Consider the following 16,782-nt stretch of genomic DNA (forward strand, 5'->3'; position numbering starts at 1 on the left):
GCGACCCCCTTATAAAAAGGTTTGAAAAGAATTCCTCCGGAGCCGTTACGGGGATGACAACACTGGTTGACAACGTGCAAAGAGCACAGAGCGATCAGTGTAGCTGGTACAGCGAGTCTCCTACAGCGAGCTGCGGCGGCTACGGCTGCTGCTGGTGGTGGTGGTGGGGGTGGTGGTGGTGGTGGGGGTGGTGGTGGTGGTGGGGGTGGTGAGGGGGACGGGGGGGCAGGCTGCTGTATCCACCCACCGGCTGGATGGACAGGACTGGACGCAGCCTATTGTCCTCTTCCTCCTCCTCCTCCTCCTCCTCCTCCTCAGTGCTGCTCTTAGTTATCGCACGAGTCCAGCTGTTACATTCATGCCGCAGTGCCCACGGGCTGATGGGCACGGCGTGTCAGTGTAGCCCCTCTGTAGTCCGCTGCTGCGCTGGTGGTACCGACTCACTCATCTTCTGCTCTGGTCTGAGAGAGGAGCAGGGGGGAGAGACCTACGGAAGAGAGGCAGAGCAAAGAGAGAGAGGTAGAGTTAGAGAGAGGGAGCAACAGAAGAGAGAGGCAGAGCGAAGAGAGAGAGGTAGAGTTAGAGAGAGGGAGAGACCTACGGAAGAGAGAGGCAGAGCGAAGAGAGAGAGGTAGAGTTAGAGAGAGAGGGAGAGACCTACGGAAGAGAGGCAGAGCAAAGAGAGAGAGGTAGAGTTAGAGAGAGAGGGAGCAACAGAAGAGAGAGTTAGAGAGAGGGAGAGACCTACGGAAGAGAGGCAGAGCAAAGAGAGAGAGGTAGAGTTAGAGAGAGAGGGAGCAACAGAAGAGAGGCAGAGCAAAGAGAGAGAGGTAGAGTTAGAGAGAGGGAGAGACCTACGGAAGAGAGGCAGAGCAAAGAGAGAGAGGTAGAGTTAGAGAGAGGGAGAGACCTACGGAAGAGAGGCAGAGCGAAGAGAGAGGTAGAGTTAGAGAGAGGGAGAGACCTACGGAAGAGAGGCAGAGCAAAGAGAGAGAGGTAGAGTTAGAGAGGGAGAGAGCTACAGAAGAGAGAGGCAGAGCGAAGAGAGAGAGGTAGAGTTAGAGAGAGAGAGAGCTACAGAAGAGAGAGGCAGAGCGAAGAGAGAGAGGTAGAGTTAGAGAGAGAGAGAGCAACAGAAGAGAGGCAGAGCAAAGAGAGAGAGGTAGAGTTAGAGAGAGGGAGCAACAGAAGAGAGGCAGAGCGGAGAGAGAGAGAGAGGTAGAGTTAGAGAGAGAGAGAGAGAGAGAGAGAGAGAGAGAGAGAGAGAGAGAGAGAGAGAGAGAGAGAGAGAGAGAGAAAGAGAGAGAGAGAGAGAGAGAGAGAGAGAGGCAGAGCGGAGAGAGAGAGGCAGAGCGGAGAGAGAGAGAGAGAGAGCAAAAAATGGCAAGGGAGGGGAGGGAGAGAGAGAGAGAGAAAGAGAGAGAGAGAGAGGAAGGGAGAGAGAGAGAGAGAGGAAGGGAGAGACCATCAAGTTGCGTGAAAGAAGAGCTGCTGAAGTGTAGCCGCGTGTGTCTGTCCCAGCAGGCAGGCAGGGAGACAGTGCTGAGGCGTCTGGGTCTCTCCTTCAGTCTCACTTCTCTCTGGGGTCCCAGGAAGGGGGGAAGAACAGTCATCCCCTGGACCAGAGCCCAGAGAGAAGAAGGCATGGGGAGGAGGAGGAGGAGGAGGAGGGTGAGGAGGAGGAAAAGAGGAGGGGGGGAGGTTGAGGGGGAGGGGTGGGGGGCGGGGAACCTCGTGCCGGGCGTGTGGTCTCTGCACGCTAGGGAGCATAGTGAGGCTGGAGCTCCTAAATCTACTCCACGCTCGAGCGGGGTGCGGCATGGGATCCACGAGGCTCCGGCGAGAGATGGTAAGCCCTGAATGAGTCAGCCCCCCGCCGCCGGGCTGAGGCGGGCGAAGGCACCACGCCGGGGGATTGTTCCGTGTGCCTGCCTGTGTTTACTTAGTGAGAGTTGATGATATTTACGTGTGTGTGGGGGGGGGCAGAGAGAGTTGGAAACACATCACATTTTTTCACTGCCTCCAGGTCTCTCTCTCTCTCTATGCTCTAGTCAAAGAAATGCCGATGCTCTGCACACGCATAACCCCTCTACACCACCTCCTCCACCCACCTCCTCCTCTACCCACCTCCTCCTCCACCCACCTCCTCCTCCACCCACCTCCTCCTCTATACACCTCCTCCTCTACACCTCCTCCTCCACACACCTCCTCCTCTACACACCTCCTCCTCCACCCACCTCCTCCTCTACACCTCCTCCTCCACCCACCTCCTCCTCTATACACCTCCTCCTCCACACACCTCCTCCTCTACACACCTCCTCCTCTATACACCTCCTCCTCCACACACCTCCTCCTCCACACACCTCCTCCTCTACACACCTCCTCCTCTACACCTCCTCCTCCACACACCTCCTCCTCCACCCACCTCCTCCTCCAACCCACCTCCTCCTCTATACACCTCCTCCTCCACACACCTCCTCCTCCACACACCTCCTCCTCTATACACCTCCTCCTCTATACACCTCCTCCTCTACACACCTCCTCCTCCATACACCTCCTCCTCTACACACCTCCTCCTCTATACACCTCCTCCTCTACACAACTCCTCTACACCACCTCCTCCACCCTCCTCCTCTATACACCTCCTCCTCTATACACCTCCTCCTCTACACACCTCCTCCTCTATACACCTCCTCCTCCACACACCTCCTCCTCTATACACCTCCTCCTCTACACCACCTCCTCCTCTACACACCTCCTCCTCTATACACCTCCTCCTCTATACACCTCCTCCTCCACCCACCTCCTCCTCTATACACCTCCTCCTCTATACACCTCCTCCTCTACACACCTCCTCCTCCACCCACCTCCTCCTCCTCCACCCACCTCCTCCTCTATACACCTCCTCCTCTATACACCTCCTCTATACACCTCCTCTACACACCTCCTCCACCCACCTCCTCCTCTACACACCTCCTCCTCCACACCTCCTCCTCTATACACCTCCTCCTCTACACACCTCCTCCTCTACACACCTCCTCCTCTATACACCTCCTCCTCCACCCACCTCCTCCTCCACACACCTCCTCCTCTACACCTCCTCCTCTACACCTCCTCCTCTATACACCTCCTCCTCTATACACTTCCTCCTCACACCTCCTCTACACACCTCCTACTCTATAAACCTCCTACTATATACACCTCTACACATCTCTGCTCCTCACACCTCCTTATCTACCCACATCCTCTAAACACCTCTCCTCCACCCACCTCCTCCTCTAGATACCTCCTCCACACACCTCCTTATCTAACCACAACCTCAGTACCTCTCCTACACACCTCCCCTCACCCCGTCCGCACTTCCTCTCCACCTCCTCCTCCTCCACCTCCTCTCCACCTCCTCCTCCATTCTGTTTGCCCTCCTCTTCCTCCTCTCCACCTCCTCCATTCTGTCTGCCCTCCACCTCCACCTCCATTCTGTCTGCCCTCCTCCTCCTCCTCCTCCTCCACCTCCTCCTCCACCTCCATTCTGTCTGCCCTCCTCCTCCTCCTCCACCTCCACCTCCTCCACCTCCATTCTGTCTGCCCTCCTCCTCCTCATCCTCCTCCTCCACCTCCATTCTGTCTGCCCTCCTCCTCCTCCTCCTCCTCCACCTCCATTCTGTCTGCCCTCCTCCTCCTCCTCCTCCTCCTCCTCCATTCTGTCTGCCCTCCTCCTCCTCCTCCACCTCCACCTCCTCCTCCTCCACCTCCATTCTGTCTGCCCTCCTCCTCCTCCTCCACCTCCTCCTCCATTCTGTCTGCCCTCCTCCTCCTCCTCCACCTCCACCTCCTCCACCTCCATTCTGTCTGCCCTCCTCCTCCTCCTCCACCTCCACCTCCTCCTCCTCCACCTCCATTCTGTCTGCCCTCCTCCTCCTCCTCCACCTCCATTCTGTCTGCCCTCCTCCTCCTCCTCCTTATCCTCCTCCTCCCCTTGCTTGCAGACACATTACAGTCCCAAGCAATTATTCTCAGACTCCTGTTTTATCTTCCCTGGTGGCTGCAGGCTTAAGCATAAAAGCAACAACTAAAAATGTCATTTAAAAGGCTCCAAATCAATCTGAATTAAAACGAATGTGGCTTGGATGTCCTTCAAGTGTTTTTGTTGTTCCTTTCATCTCGTCCTCTCAAAGGGCGTCCTTCGCACCTCTCTGGCTGTAAGCCTTGTCATCATTCAGCCGCGCTGTGCAACACCTTCATTACTGCGGTCCCACCTTTCCTCTGTGGTCCTCCGCACAAACAAACAGTCACTAAAGCTGTCTCGCCCTCTGTGATGTATTACTGTACTTAGACAGTCATTTCAGTATAAAAATGCGGTGGGAATACTGTTATTTGGGGTAAATCCCGAGTCTGGAATGAAATCCTTAACTCAGGGTGGGGATACATAGTTGAGAATCCGGGGGGAATATCTGGAATATAGAATAACACGTGTGAACTGCATGGAGCTCAGATTTATACTACCTTGGTATTACCTTTAGTATTACTCCTCGGATCACATTTCATCATACTATAAATGTGCCGTACCGGGGTACATATCATCTACAACAATCAGTCTGCAGTCAGCTTCGTGTAGCAACATAACAGCAGAGAAATGGAAAGCTTACTGGTGCATTCCCATCAACGACTCAACATAATTCCTTAATATAGAATTGTCATGGAAGCTATAGCGCTCGGCCTAAGCAGCTGACTCGGTGACTCCATCTCCCACACCACACCTGTTCACTGCCAGAACAGAGGGGCTTTGTGCAGGTCTCATTACACACACGCTGCCCGTGTTATTTCAGTAGACCTACTCGCCGCAATTATAGAACATCATCTGTCGCAGGGGGCGAGGCAAATGTTCACAACTTTCCAATGAGCGGACGCTATTCGGTTACACTTATTTTTATCAATTTGAACTTTTTAATGAGCTGTAAAACACAAGTAGCCAAGTCGTCTGTGCAAGGGGGGCCAATGTTAGCCATGCCCTGCTTGCGTCCGGCAGTCTGGGAAATGTCTTTTACCTTTTGTAGGCTGTTGCTGTTTAGATAAATAACCAGTGTGGAGAGCTAATGCAAGCCGGGCCGTTGGAACAGCACACAACACCAAGCCCTGCATGAGAACTGATCTCATCTCCCTTTCCTCTCACTAAGTCTAATGGCTGCAATCCTTCAGGGGTTGGCTTTAAACAAGACACAGCCTCTCATCTTTTACCTTCTCCTCCCCGCCTCTCCTCTCCCCTCCTTTCCTCCCCCTTTGATTTCCTCTACCTTTCCCTCTCCCCTCTCTTCCTCCCTCTGCTTTTCTTCTCTCGCTCTGTCCCCCCTCTTGATTTGTGCTGTACTTTCGTGTCTTGAGGTTTCCATTAGTGTTGGCGTTGCCTGCAGTCCCTTATACCGAGCAACCAATCCCACGCAGAGACGCCTACACAGATCTCTCTTCTACCAGAGCAGCGATAGTCCAACTGCACAGACTACTACTTTATTCTACGTCTAAGTCCGACGTTTCTCGAATGGATTGCATTCCTCCGCAGATGATGAGGGGAACAAAAACAATGTAGCTAATGCCTTCAACAGCTACCATTAACCCGAGTGATCATTAACAAACACGACACTTTGCCAATGCCAATCTTTCCCTTTACAATATTGTACTCGAATATATACACTGTCATAACTGGAGTATACACAATTGATTCTACCCAGGAAAAAACAAGCTATTTCACGGACATACCCATGGTAGTTTGCGACAACAATTACTTGTAGAACGAAACATTTAAAGTCCATTTGTTTGACGTCTCAAACGATTGAGCTAACATTGTTAACGTTCACATTTTACAGACTCTGTGGGGAATCGAGTGAAAACAAGGTTTGATGGAGTGCTGATGGCCGCTGTTTATTTGCATGTGCCATGTTCTAAAGTCAGGCTGTGTTCCTTTCTTGCCTCCGAAAATATTTTCATTCATAGTTACGCTGTGTCAATATCCGCCTCGGTCGGACAGGCGCCCCCCCCCTACTCCTGTTACACATGTGTGCTCGCACACACACACGCACATTTAACTTTAATATGTTTACGTAAGTGTGTGCATGGTTACCTCTGTGTATATTTCATGAGTGTGAATGTGAATGTGTGCGTGTGCCTGTGTGTGTGTGCTCGGTGATGTATCTTACCCCAGTAGGGCCTCTGGGTAATGGGAGGTCAGGTGGTTGTGGCCCCTGGTCTCTCCTCGCCATGCAGGCTGCGCTGGGATGAAGCTCCACTGTTACAGAGTGAGCCACCAGACACCAGTTTACACAGGTGTGGATCACATGGCACAGGAGCCACGTGCTCGCTCATACACACACACACACACGCGCGCGCGATCAGCACCCACACGCGCACGATCAGCACGCACTCATAATGAAGTGAAAGTTCTGAACATGAATACAGGCAGACCCTCAACTCACCGTCTCCTTGTCTTCCTGTCGGCCGGTCGGCCAATGGGTTATGTTTCAAGAGTGACACGTATGAAAGCTTTGAAGGTCTCAAGAATGTTTCTTCTAATCGCCGGAGTGGCTTCCTGCTAGACCCTGATGGTGTGGGCACTAGCAGGCAGGGATGAGGCGTGGGGGAGAGGAGAGAAGTCAGGGGGAAGGAGAGGCAAATTGAGGAGATTAAGGAGTAAAACCCTTCTCAGAGCAGGAGGCCAGGTGTACTGTGATTAGCTAAGCCATGTCCAGGGGGTGCCGTATAACAGGATCAGCCTGTAGTGGTCTTTCTTCTATTCTGAGTTTTAAACACGGACACACCCAGGCACACGCACACACTAACGCTTTTGGACACACAGTCCTGTGAACAAATGCAGACACCTTATCGCGCACACACAACGTTTACTGTGGATAAGCCTTGGACTTCGGTGTCTTGCAAATATCTAGTTTCACACCGTGGATTCCTGCATTTTCAACTTGCTTTATGGGCGAGGCGAAGATCTGAGATTAAGATGTCTGGAAGTTAAATCAGACACAGCCCTGGCTTTCTTTTTCTCTCAGCAAACCCAAAACCATCCCAACTATTTATATATTTCATCATTTTGAGAAATTATATTGTTTGATGTTTTCGCCCATATTTGATTTAGTGTAATCTCAAGTCACAGAGACCAAAACTCCAAAACATAAAAGTCTTGGCAAATAATAATATAATAGTTAGTGTCTAAATTCCAAAAGGAAAACCCAGATCAGCAGGAAGGAATGCGACATAGGACAGAACCCCGAAGACACCCGCGGCAGAACCCAGGGAACCAACAGCCAGAACACACAGGTGGACACAATTAGCAATCCACACATCTGACAAACATTTCTTCTTCTGCTGCTTGTTCTTTGGTGTTCAAGGACCGTTAGAAAACTAGCAGTAAGGTGAATACTGCTGAAGATATGGCATAAAAATAAAAATACAGAAAAATAGATAAATATAGCATAATATTGATCATTGAGAGAAAGTGACACACATTTAATTTGACATGACAAGGTCTGAAACTGCATAACAACATTGGCCTATTAAGAAGTCAATGAGAAGAGTCGGCTCCCCTTCAAAATCAGAGTTATACATTATATTTACACTAAAAGTATTATAGGACCAGATTGCCGTGGAAGTACACTGAAATCGTCAACTGTATTGCAGAAATGACAACGCTATTGAACTAAAAGTACTCCGAAGGTTTCCTCTTAACAGAGGATGCACACACACTTGTCACTAAAGTAGCTTGGATAGCACTCGATGCATTTCAACAAGAGGATGATATCGCAAATCCACGAGTCGCAGACACTATCAATCCCAATCCCAACCGCCAAAACGTTTAGGGGTTCACAAAACTCCCCTAAATGTTATCAGGAGGGTGACAAATGGTGCGACATTCTGATTAATGACACCTTCAAAGAAAGCCAGCGACCCTTGATAAAGAGAATGTATTTAACATAATGTTCTTTATCCAGGCACTGTCACTGTGTGGCCGTCGAGCCATACACCTCCTCGTGATCAATGGGTACCAGGCTGACGCTGAAGAGGTGGAGGAGTCAGACAGGCTATGGGTTTTCCTGAACCTCTGTGGTCACACATGGTGCGGAGCAGGAATGGAACGCCTCCCTGGAGTCCGATCTGTGGAAGTGATCAGCCAGCTCATCCATCATCACAGCAAGCATAGTCCAGTAGCAAACGCACAAACACACACGCGTATGCGCACACTCGTAGGCGCACACACAACGGCAAACACAACTGCACAAACACATGTATGAGCACACACACACACACACACACACAACTGCACACACACAGACACACACATGCAAACACATGCACACACAGACGCACACAGGGCGAGCGTGTGCACATGAATTTGTTGCACATGTGAAAGCCCCGACGGATCACGAAGCATGACATGTATTGGTCACGCCTCCCGTCTCACGTTGACATGCTTTTATGTGGGGAACGTTCCCGTCAGAAGGCAGGTGAAAGGCTTCCTCACAAAGACCGGCCTGTCTTGGGCAGTCAACAGCGTTCTTTTTGTGTAGGCGAACGCTCCACGGCATAGTAATATGTGCGTGTATGGATGGATGGATGAGAGAAAGAAAGCAGACATGTAATGAAAACCCGGTTGCTCGCGAGTCGTCCAGGTCAGGGCGGGACCACCTCAGTGCTGCTGAGCCCTGGTAAAAGCGAAAAAGAAATCCCGGCCAATTCGAGCCACCGCACTGTTTCCACTGCACTCTTTGAAGTGGCTGGGTAGAACGAGCCGCCAGAGAAATCTATACAAAATCATTGCCTGTGACTAATAAAAGCGACCCGCTGCTTTCAAACTCCCCTGTTAATTCGTCACTCTGACTTGTCAAATAAACATCTCCCCTACTCATCAACATTGGGTTGCATGTAGAGAGAGGGAGTAACCGAAACTTAATTAACCTAATGGAGACCAAATGCAGGAAAAGTCTGCATCCACAGCCCAGGAATTTGGCCGTAAGTCTTTGGGTTTATGTGTCAGACAGTATTTCGTTATTTCAGTAAGTTACGCCATTGACTCCAGATCCTCCTACGGCATGTGCGCTGTAAATTAAACAATCTGTGAACACACCTTTTCCTTGCAAATAGAAACTTATACTAAAAGCTAACAAGAGATGTTGTTTCCAAGAAAAGTTTTTTTCCGGTGAGGAATGCGTTGATAAGGAAGGCTGCCAGACTCTGTTGTCTGGTCGCTCTTGGACGGCCCTCGGCGAGGGTCAACCGATGAACGGCATTGGTTGAGTTTGTATAGAAGTTCCACACACAATGAAAAAGGAAATGAAAAAAAGGGCCAAAATAGAGTGAGTGTTTTCATCCAAGAGCTAGCTTCAAAATCAACAGATAGACTTTCGGTCCACCCGTTGTGGCCAATCACACATCCTCGTTACCCATGGGGGCAAGTTAATAGTGTGTCAATATAGTATGAACAACAATGCTCTTGTTAACGTTGCTTCAACACCATCCAAAACACATCCCTCCGGTCCAGATGCTTTGAGACCATCTCCATTGTTGGGAAACAGGACAAAATGGCGGTGCGTCATAAGTCTGGAGCGGGATGTGCTTCCTCGTCTCCAGAGTCTCCTCTTCCTGCATTCAAAATGACTGGGGGGGGGGCACAAACCAATAAGAAAGCATGGCAAGAAACAGACCAAATGTGCAGTAAATATCACCAACGCCCACCTGACCCAGAGGCCATCTAACAAACATGCTTTTGCATTGCCAAGAAAAAGATTTTTATAACATTAAAGAAAGCAGTTGTTATGTGGTTGCAAGGCAAGGCAAAGCAAGCCCACTTTAGGCTCTGGTAACTTGCCGTTCTTCATTATTATTCAACATATGATCAACAGTTTGTTTGACTGTTTGATTCGATTGTTACAAAACACGAGATCTTTTGAGAATGAAAACTGTTTGAGTTGTTGTGGATGACGGTTGGGTCTTGGCTGTCTTGTTATCTTGTTCTAAAGTTGAGGCATTCCTGGGATTCTGGCAGGACATATGTCTTCTGTGTTGTCTACATCTACATCTTTGACACCTTCACGTCCTTCTGTTCTCTGACAGACAAGGCCCTGAAGCTATGTTTAATTGGTTTAGACGTGGGGAGGAGTAAACACATCTGAAGATCGAAATCTCTTTTTTAAATTTAGCTGAGTACATGAATTTGGACAGATGCAGTTGTTTAACATGTGTTACATTTGAAGTAGGTGAAGATATCCACAGGGATTTCACCTTACTTCAAGGACGAAAGACGTCTGCTCAAACAACGCCAGCGGTGGAATATCCAGAATTGTGTCATAATAAATGATGACACAATCGACATGACCTACATAACATGCATTTGTACAAAACATGGGCTGATTCCAGGCAGAGATACCATCAGCTCCCCAGGCTCCTTCCAGTCGCGTCGGACCCCCTCTCCACTAACCTCCTTTCAACCCCAGCCCTTGTTTCTTTTGGTTTCAAACATTGAAGAATCTGTCTGCTGCTCAAACATTCCTCAGATTAACCTGCTGTCCTCAGCTCCCTCTGCATCATTCCTCATTTCTTGCACCTGTTCTCTGTCAACACACACACACACACACACACACACACACACACACACACACACACACGGTTGTTGATCCTCAACCATCCCAATCACAGGCCGTTGCATTTAATTCCTCATCAGCTATTCTAAACGGTGCTGGTACATCTGAATAGGACATGTGAAATGTATTATGATTGACAAACAGAAGGAACTTAAAAAAAAGTGGAGCAGTCACCGAGTCCCTCTGCTGGACAGGTGGGGGATGACGCAGGTTCAGAACGCTTAATGAGTGACATTGGGCAAGGCATCAGAGGTCAGGTGTGGAATGGAAAGGGATACCAACAGTATTACACTCTAAAAAGGTTTATGTAAAGGTTTAAAATCAACTCCGTGCAGACTGGCCAATGCAGATACGCTTATTAAAATCTCTTAAAGCTACATCCACTTGTGGAAACAAGGCATGACTCCGCCCCTTGCAGTTATTTGTTTCAGGCTCTCAAACATAGGATTGCGGTATCCAATGTTACATGTATCAAGGAGACACGCTTATGGTGGTAGGTAAATGTTACCATGCATACTTTATATGACCTAACACTACTAACAACGGAGTACTTATTGAGGACTATTTGTTAGCATTAACTAATTAACAAGCCAACACTGGACTTAATTTTGTAAAGATTTGTCTGGAGAATAGAGAATATGGATAGTATAATATGAGCAATTTAGCACTGGGAGAATGTATATAAGGTTATCAACAGAGTAAAGGAGAATCTCGCTATGTCTCTGAACACGGTGTATAGTTGCACGGTCAACTCAGCTGCTCAACAGATGACTTGCCCCAGGCTTCCACTGGCATCTCTTCAATGCAAGCTTTAACTCCAGAAAGAGCTCCTTTCAGCTTAGATTCAGCCTGATATATAGCATGAACGCCTATTGTTATCTTCAATCTTTCTCTTTATCAGCCTGGCTCACAAACTAGCCTCATAAAATAGTCGTCAACGTTGGATTAACGCAAAGACGCTCATAAAGAATCGTGTTCATAAAGACATGCTGAAACATAGATAATTATTCATTTTTAGCAGAGAAAAGCAAACGAGACAAAAAACTGAATTTCAAGCGTTTCTCACCTCTGGCTGATCTCTCCCTCTCGTCTGTTTCTCATTATGTTTCATTTGTTTAATTGATGGCATGCCGCCATCACTCCGCGTGTGTGTATCGCGTGTGTCAGCGTGACCTCGTTCTACCACCAGGGAGCAGTCAAGCTCCATCCGGTGAATGAGCATCAAATACATGATTTGTTTAGTTTCATGGACCCATCTGCGTAACAGGTTTACTGTAGAAAGCCTTTTGAACAATTTGAAAAGTATAAGAAATTATCAAATATAATCTATTTTATACATAGATCTATATGACTTAGACATGTGTCTGTTTGATGCTGTATGTGTTGAGAGTTGAGACACATTACAGCATCAAAGAGAGAGGAAGAAGTGTGTGTGTGTGTGTGTGTGTGTGTGTGTGTGTGTGTGTGTGTGTGTGTGTGTGTGTGTGTGTGTGTGTGTGTGTGTGTGTGTGTGTGTGTGTGTGTGTGTGTGTCAGTATTGGGGGGTTTTCAGGGGGGGAAATTATGAACTTCCGTGTCTCACTGAGCTAGTTTTCTGGGCCATTTCAATGGTTGTCAAGGCGATCATTAAAACCACACCATTCATTCTCACCTTTCCAGGGTCATAAATCTATAATACCGCTATTGACACATACCCCTCCTAGGTGACCCTACCCTGCCGTGTGTGTGTGTGTGTGTGTGTGTGTGTGTGTGTGTGTGTGTGTGTGTGTGTGTGTGTGAGGACCTGGCGATGCTTCCTGTTCAACGTCTCGGGCGGCGTGCTACTCTCCTCGGCTGTAAAGAACCCAGCTTGGGAGATGAAGGTCAGGAAGCAACAGGGATCCTCCCTGCCTGAACTTTGACCTTCTTAGGGTCAAGGGGTTGACAGGAGACTGAACACGCTGGGTGAATGTTTAATGAGCAGACCCTGAGGACTTAGTCCTCCTTCCGATAGCCCCGGCTGCAAGTATGTATCTCTCTACATATTTAATGCAAGGATAACTATAATTTAGATATTTTCAGATGAAAGGGGTGTAATGTAAGAGATGCCTCGAAACTCCAAAATCCCCCCATAATTGATCGCCTTCAGTCCGTTTTTAAGTTTGAAACCATGGTTTTGAATATAGGCTTCAAGATCAATATCTATTAAGAGTCATGCGATATTTCATATTTTGTTATCTTTGCTATCAAGCAGTAAAGAACGTTTTTCCTTTAAGTTGCTTCTCCTGTAAATAAACAACCTAAAGCTAAATCTTCCAGCTGCCTGTGATTGTCTACCGGTAGGGGGCAGTAGCGCTTTTCTAGTAAAAACGTGATCATGGGCTTGTGCTTGTAGTTCAATTTGAAGATAATGTAATGTAATACACTATTTACTTTGTACTTTTAAAGAAGAAACATTTATTAGACAAGTAAATTACATCACCACCATTATCATGCCAATTATTTTCGTCTTCCCATAGCAGCAGCAGCGCAGTGCAGTTCTCGAGTCCGTCGCACTCAACAGAACAAACGTGTTCATCATGTCCAGAGTACGAGTTCATATTCACTGTTAGCTCGTCGTTCGCCCCACCCGAATCTTCTCCTCTGCGGGCCGGGTTTCCACGACGATAGTCATTGAGTCATTGTCTTCCCGACTTCCCTCTTACTGAACTCCGTCGCTGCTTTGTCTCCATGGAGATTAGAATAGGTTGGCCTTTTTCTGACACACTGAGAAGGAACACCATTGGATAATATACTGATGTGTTGCATTGTGAAGTTAGTCTCCCGTTGACACCCTGGTCTGGGAATCCGTTGCTTTAATTCAGAGTGTGGACGGTTTGAAGACGACTTGTGAATATCTGAATATATCTGAGACAAATTCCTTATTTTTTTATCCCCCCAATAAGGAATTTTGAAATTGATCTTCAGTAAAATCAGTCATTTCATGAGTAGTACTATTTACAGCTTTGAAACAAGTAATATAGTGGACTGCTCTAAGCTAACAACAGCATTACTGTGACAATATAGGACAAGTATATCACCGTTATAAGGAATTAGATACACTACAATATCATTCACATGCACTCTTACACAGTGGCATTCTTTTAGACCGTAGACCATTCTATTTACATACTGTTCACAGCTACATTCCAGCTCCCCTGTGTGTGTTCGGTTGTGTTCATTTTGCACATGTGTATGTGAGTGTGGGTGTGTGTGATGGAGAAAGAGACAGAGAGAGAGAGAGCGAGAGAGAGAGAGTGCCTGAAAAAGACTAGGAGAGAAATATTGTTTTCCTTGGGTGTTAAATTATAGTTGTTTTTGTTATACTTCTAAATCTGGTATTTATATACCATGTGCTGAAAAAGTGTGTTGTGTGTTGAAATTAGAATATATGGCGACAACGGTGCGAAAAATACAGTTTCAGTATGGCTGGTTTAAATATTGATCTACCTCTTGCTGTTCATCAGAACATTGGCGAGAGCGATTGGTCCTATACATGAAATGAATCGAGTCATGTGAAAAATAGATCATTCTGTAAAAATAAACTGCATATCAAATAATATTTTCACAATGTACATTATGGTATACCAATAAATATATGTTCAGTGGAAACACATTGTATATAAATTGCATAATGAAATCAATATGTCGCTGCAGATATGTCGTTGAGATGAGGAGGTTGGCGGACGTTCACGAAGGGACCGTTACAAAGATGCCGCGTTGATGTCGAAAAAACAGAAAAAATCTCTGTCATGTACTTTGAAGAGCCTACCTAGGGAACGAAACACGACAACTCTATACAATTCTCTAGATTTCCCCCAGCTGCTTCACAATCCATTCCATGTGATGTGAGGAGACTTTGAAGAATATATACATGTAGAAGTGAAATAATTGAGGGTATGTGGCTGATGCTTATAGCTATTTTAGTGAGGCGTTTAGTATAGTTGGATTTGTTTATGTATTTTTTCTATGGCTGTGTTAAAGCAAAAAATATCACAGTTGTTCTTCACATAAACAAAAATCAATGACTGTTATTGTGATTTTATATCTACTGTAAGCTGCAATTTCTATGTGACAAAGTTTTAAAACACACTCACTGTTTATACCCAGCCATGAAATGTCGCAGGATGAGATCTGTTAGTCTTATGGAACTATTAAGTTGTACATTAACAAAGACACCTGACTACTGTACATTGTCACTATGGCACTGATGGACCAGACAAGCGTTTGTGTGTGTGTGTGTGTGTGTGTGTGTGTGTGTGTGTGTGTGTGTGTGTGTGTGTGTGTGTGGTGTGTGTGTGTGTGTGTGTGTGTGTGTGTGTGTGTGTGTGTGTGTGTGTTTGTGTGGGGGTGTGCGTGTGTGTGTGTGTGTCTCTGTGTGTGTGTGGATTATATCTAGTCAGGGCTGGCTGTCAGAATACCTTGTCAGGTATTGAGATTCAGACCTCTGTATACAGGCTGTGTTTCTGTAAAATAGGCTGCCCACGCACATATACACACACACACACACACAGACACACACATATACACACATACACGTCAACCAGAAGAACAGGAAATGATTGTGACTGTTTTCCATCCAGTCTGAAGAAGCCTGTTATTGTACATCAGTACGGGAATGAAACGTCAACGAGGGGTTGGGGAGGGCGGGGGGCGGGGCTTGTGATCCGTGCACCAGGAACAAGATGAGGTTTGAGTTCAGAGTTCAGGGTCCGCTTGTTGGCCAAAGGTCAAAGGTCACGGGGGCGTCAGACGCTGCGTGGCGCCCTCTCTAGTTCGTGGGTCCTCCGGTTGCGTCCCTTCTGCCGATCCTGCAGGTGTTTCCACTTGGCGCTCGCCAGCCCGTGGGCGTGCACGTGAGGCCCGTGGGCGTGCACGGCGGGACTCTGCCCCCTCTGCTGCTCCTGCTGCTGCTGCTGCTGCTGCTGCTGCTGGACCTGCCCCTGCTGCAGCAGCTGAGCCTTCTGCCGCTTGTGCTTCCTCTCCCGCTTCCACACCTGCTCGCAGAACTCGTCCACGCTGTTGAGCGTGGGGTGGTCGACCAGGGACAGGAAGTCCCGGTACCACAGCTTCTGGTTGGGCGATTCCCGGTGCGGTGAGGAAGGAGGAGGAGGAGGAGGAGGAAGGTGTGGCGGAGGTGGGTGAGGAGGGAGACGATCCCGGGCGGGGGAGGGGCTGGCGGTGTCTTCAGCGCGGTGCAACATGTCCTCCAGACGCTCGGTGACTATGACCTCCAGGGCGACCCGCACCAGCGTCTGCATGAAGCCGTGCTCCACCGCCTGGCACAGGTAGAGCCCCGAGTCGCCCCGGGCCAGCGTGCGGATCAGAAGTCCCTGCTCGGTGCGGACGAACCGCTCCTCGGCCTTGACCTGCAACACAACCCACAGATAGAGAACGCTGGACTCCACAAGGAAGGACGCTGAGGGGGAGTCAGACTGTGATGATTAGGACATGAGGAATACCCCAGGAGCAGCTCTCCATGTGACCGCTAAGGGAACTTCAGTGACAATTATGGTCAACTGTAGTGAATTAATTAATTCAATAGTATTTAATTAATTAAATTCAGAGGTTTGATTCAATGTTATATAGTAGTATTGAATCAATACTGCTATATAACATTGGATCAAACTTCTGGGCTCTCAATTACAGATAAATGTTGCATGGGTAGGCAGCTGAGACAAATAGACAGACAGACGGATAGGAAGATGGACAGAGAGACAGAGAGGTTTTGTCTTCAGCCTCCCCCAAAAAAATGAAGCAACATGCAGTAAAAGGATCAGTAACGTGGTAGTACTAGTGGTACTAACTAGTGTAGGCAGCATGTAGTGTAGGCAGCAACTAGTGTAGGCAGCATGTAGTGTAGGCAGCATGTGTTGCCTCCACTAGTTCCACCAGGCTACTCCCAGAGGTACCCTATCAGGGTGTACGGTAATGGGTGTGAATGGATCAGCGAGAGGGAGGGAGAGGGGGAGCAGGGGACGGACCTCCTGCTTGCGGTCCCCGCTGGTCTTCTGGTAGCGCCAGGAGGTGACGGCGCGTTGGGACTTGGGGCTGCACTCCAGGAAGGTGCTGCTGTTCTCCACGCCATACACGCGCTTCTCCAGCATGGTGGTCTGCCCGTTCAGCTCATCTG

General features: G+C 48.1%; 1 protein-coding gene and 1 long non-coding RNA gene across 2 annotated transcripts in view; both read right to left on the reverse strand.

The window, feature by feature from the left end:
* Positions 1–312: 312 nt before the first annotated feature.
* Positions 313–7,096, reverse strand: LOC130389363 (uncharacterized). Its single transcript, XR_008896542.1, has 3 exons — positions 6,465–7,096; positions 6,189–6,277; positions 313–487 (listed from the first exon to the last, which is right to left on the reverse strand). It is a non-coding gene; the product is annotated as an uncharacterized LOC130389363 (long non-coding RNA).
* A 7,849-nt stretch (positions 7,097–14,945) lies between these two features.
* sema3ab (sema domain, immunoglobulin domain (Ig), short basic domain, secreted, (semaphorin) 3Ab) overlaps positions 14,946–16,782 on the reverse strand; it is a 28,077-nt gene continuing 26,240 nt past the window's right edge. Inside the window, exons 16-17 of the mRNA XM_056598144.1 lie at positions 16,634–16,779; positions 14,946–16,018 (exon numbers count right to left, since the gene is read on the reverse strand). Of these exons, the coding sequence (XP_056454119.1) occupies positions 15,398–16,018; positions 16,634–16,779 (767 nt within the window). The 3' untranslated portion in view covers positions 14,946–15,397. The remainder of the gene's footprint in view (positions 16,019–16,633; positions 16,780–16,782) is intronic.

This window comes from Gadus chalcogrammus, chromosome 9, assembly GCF_026213295.1.
Source record: "Gadus chalcogrammus isolate NIFS_2021 chromosome 9, NIFS_Gcha_1.0, whole genome shotgun sequence".
Taxonomy (NCBI): domain Eukaryota; kingdom Metazoa; phylum Chordata; class Actinopteri; order Gadiformes; family Gadidae; genus Gadus; species Gadus chalcogrammus.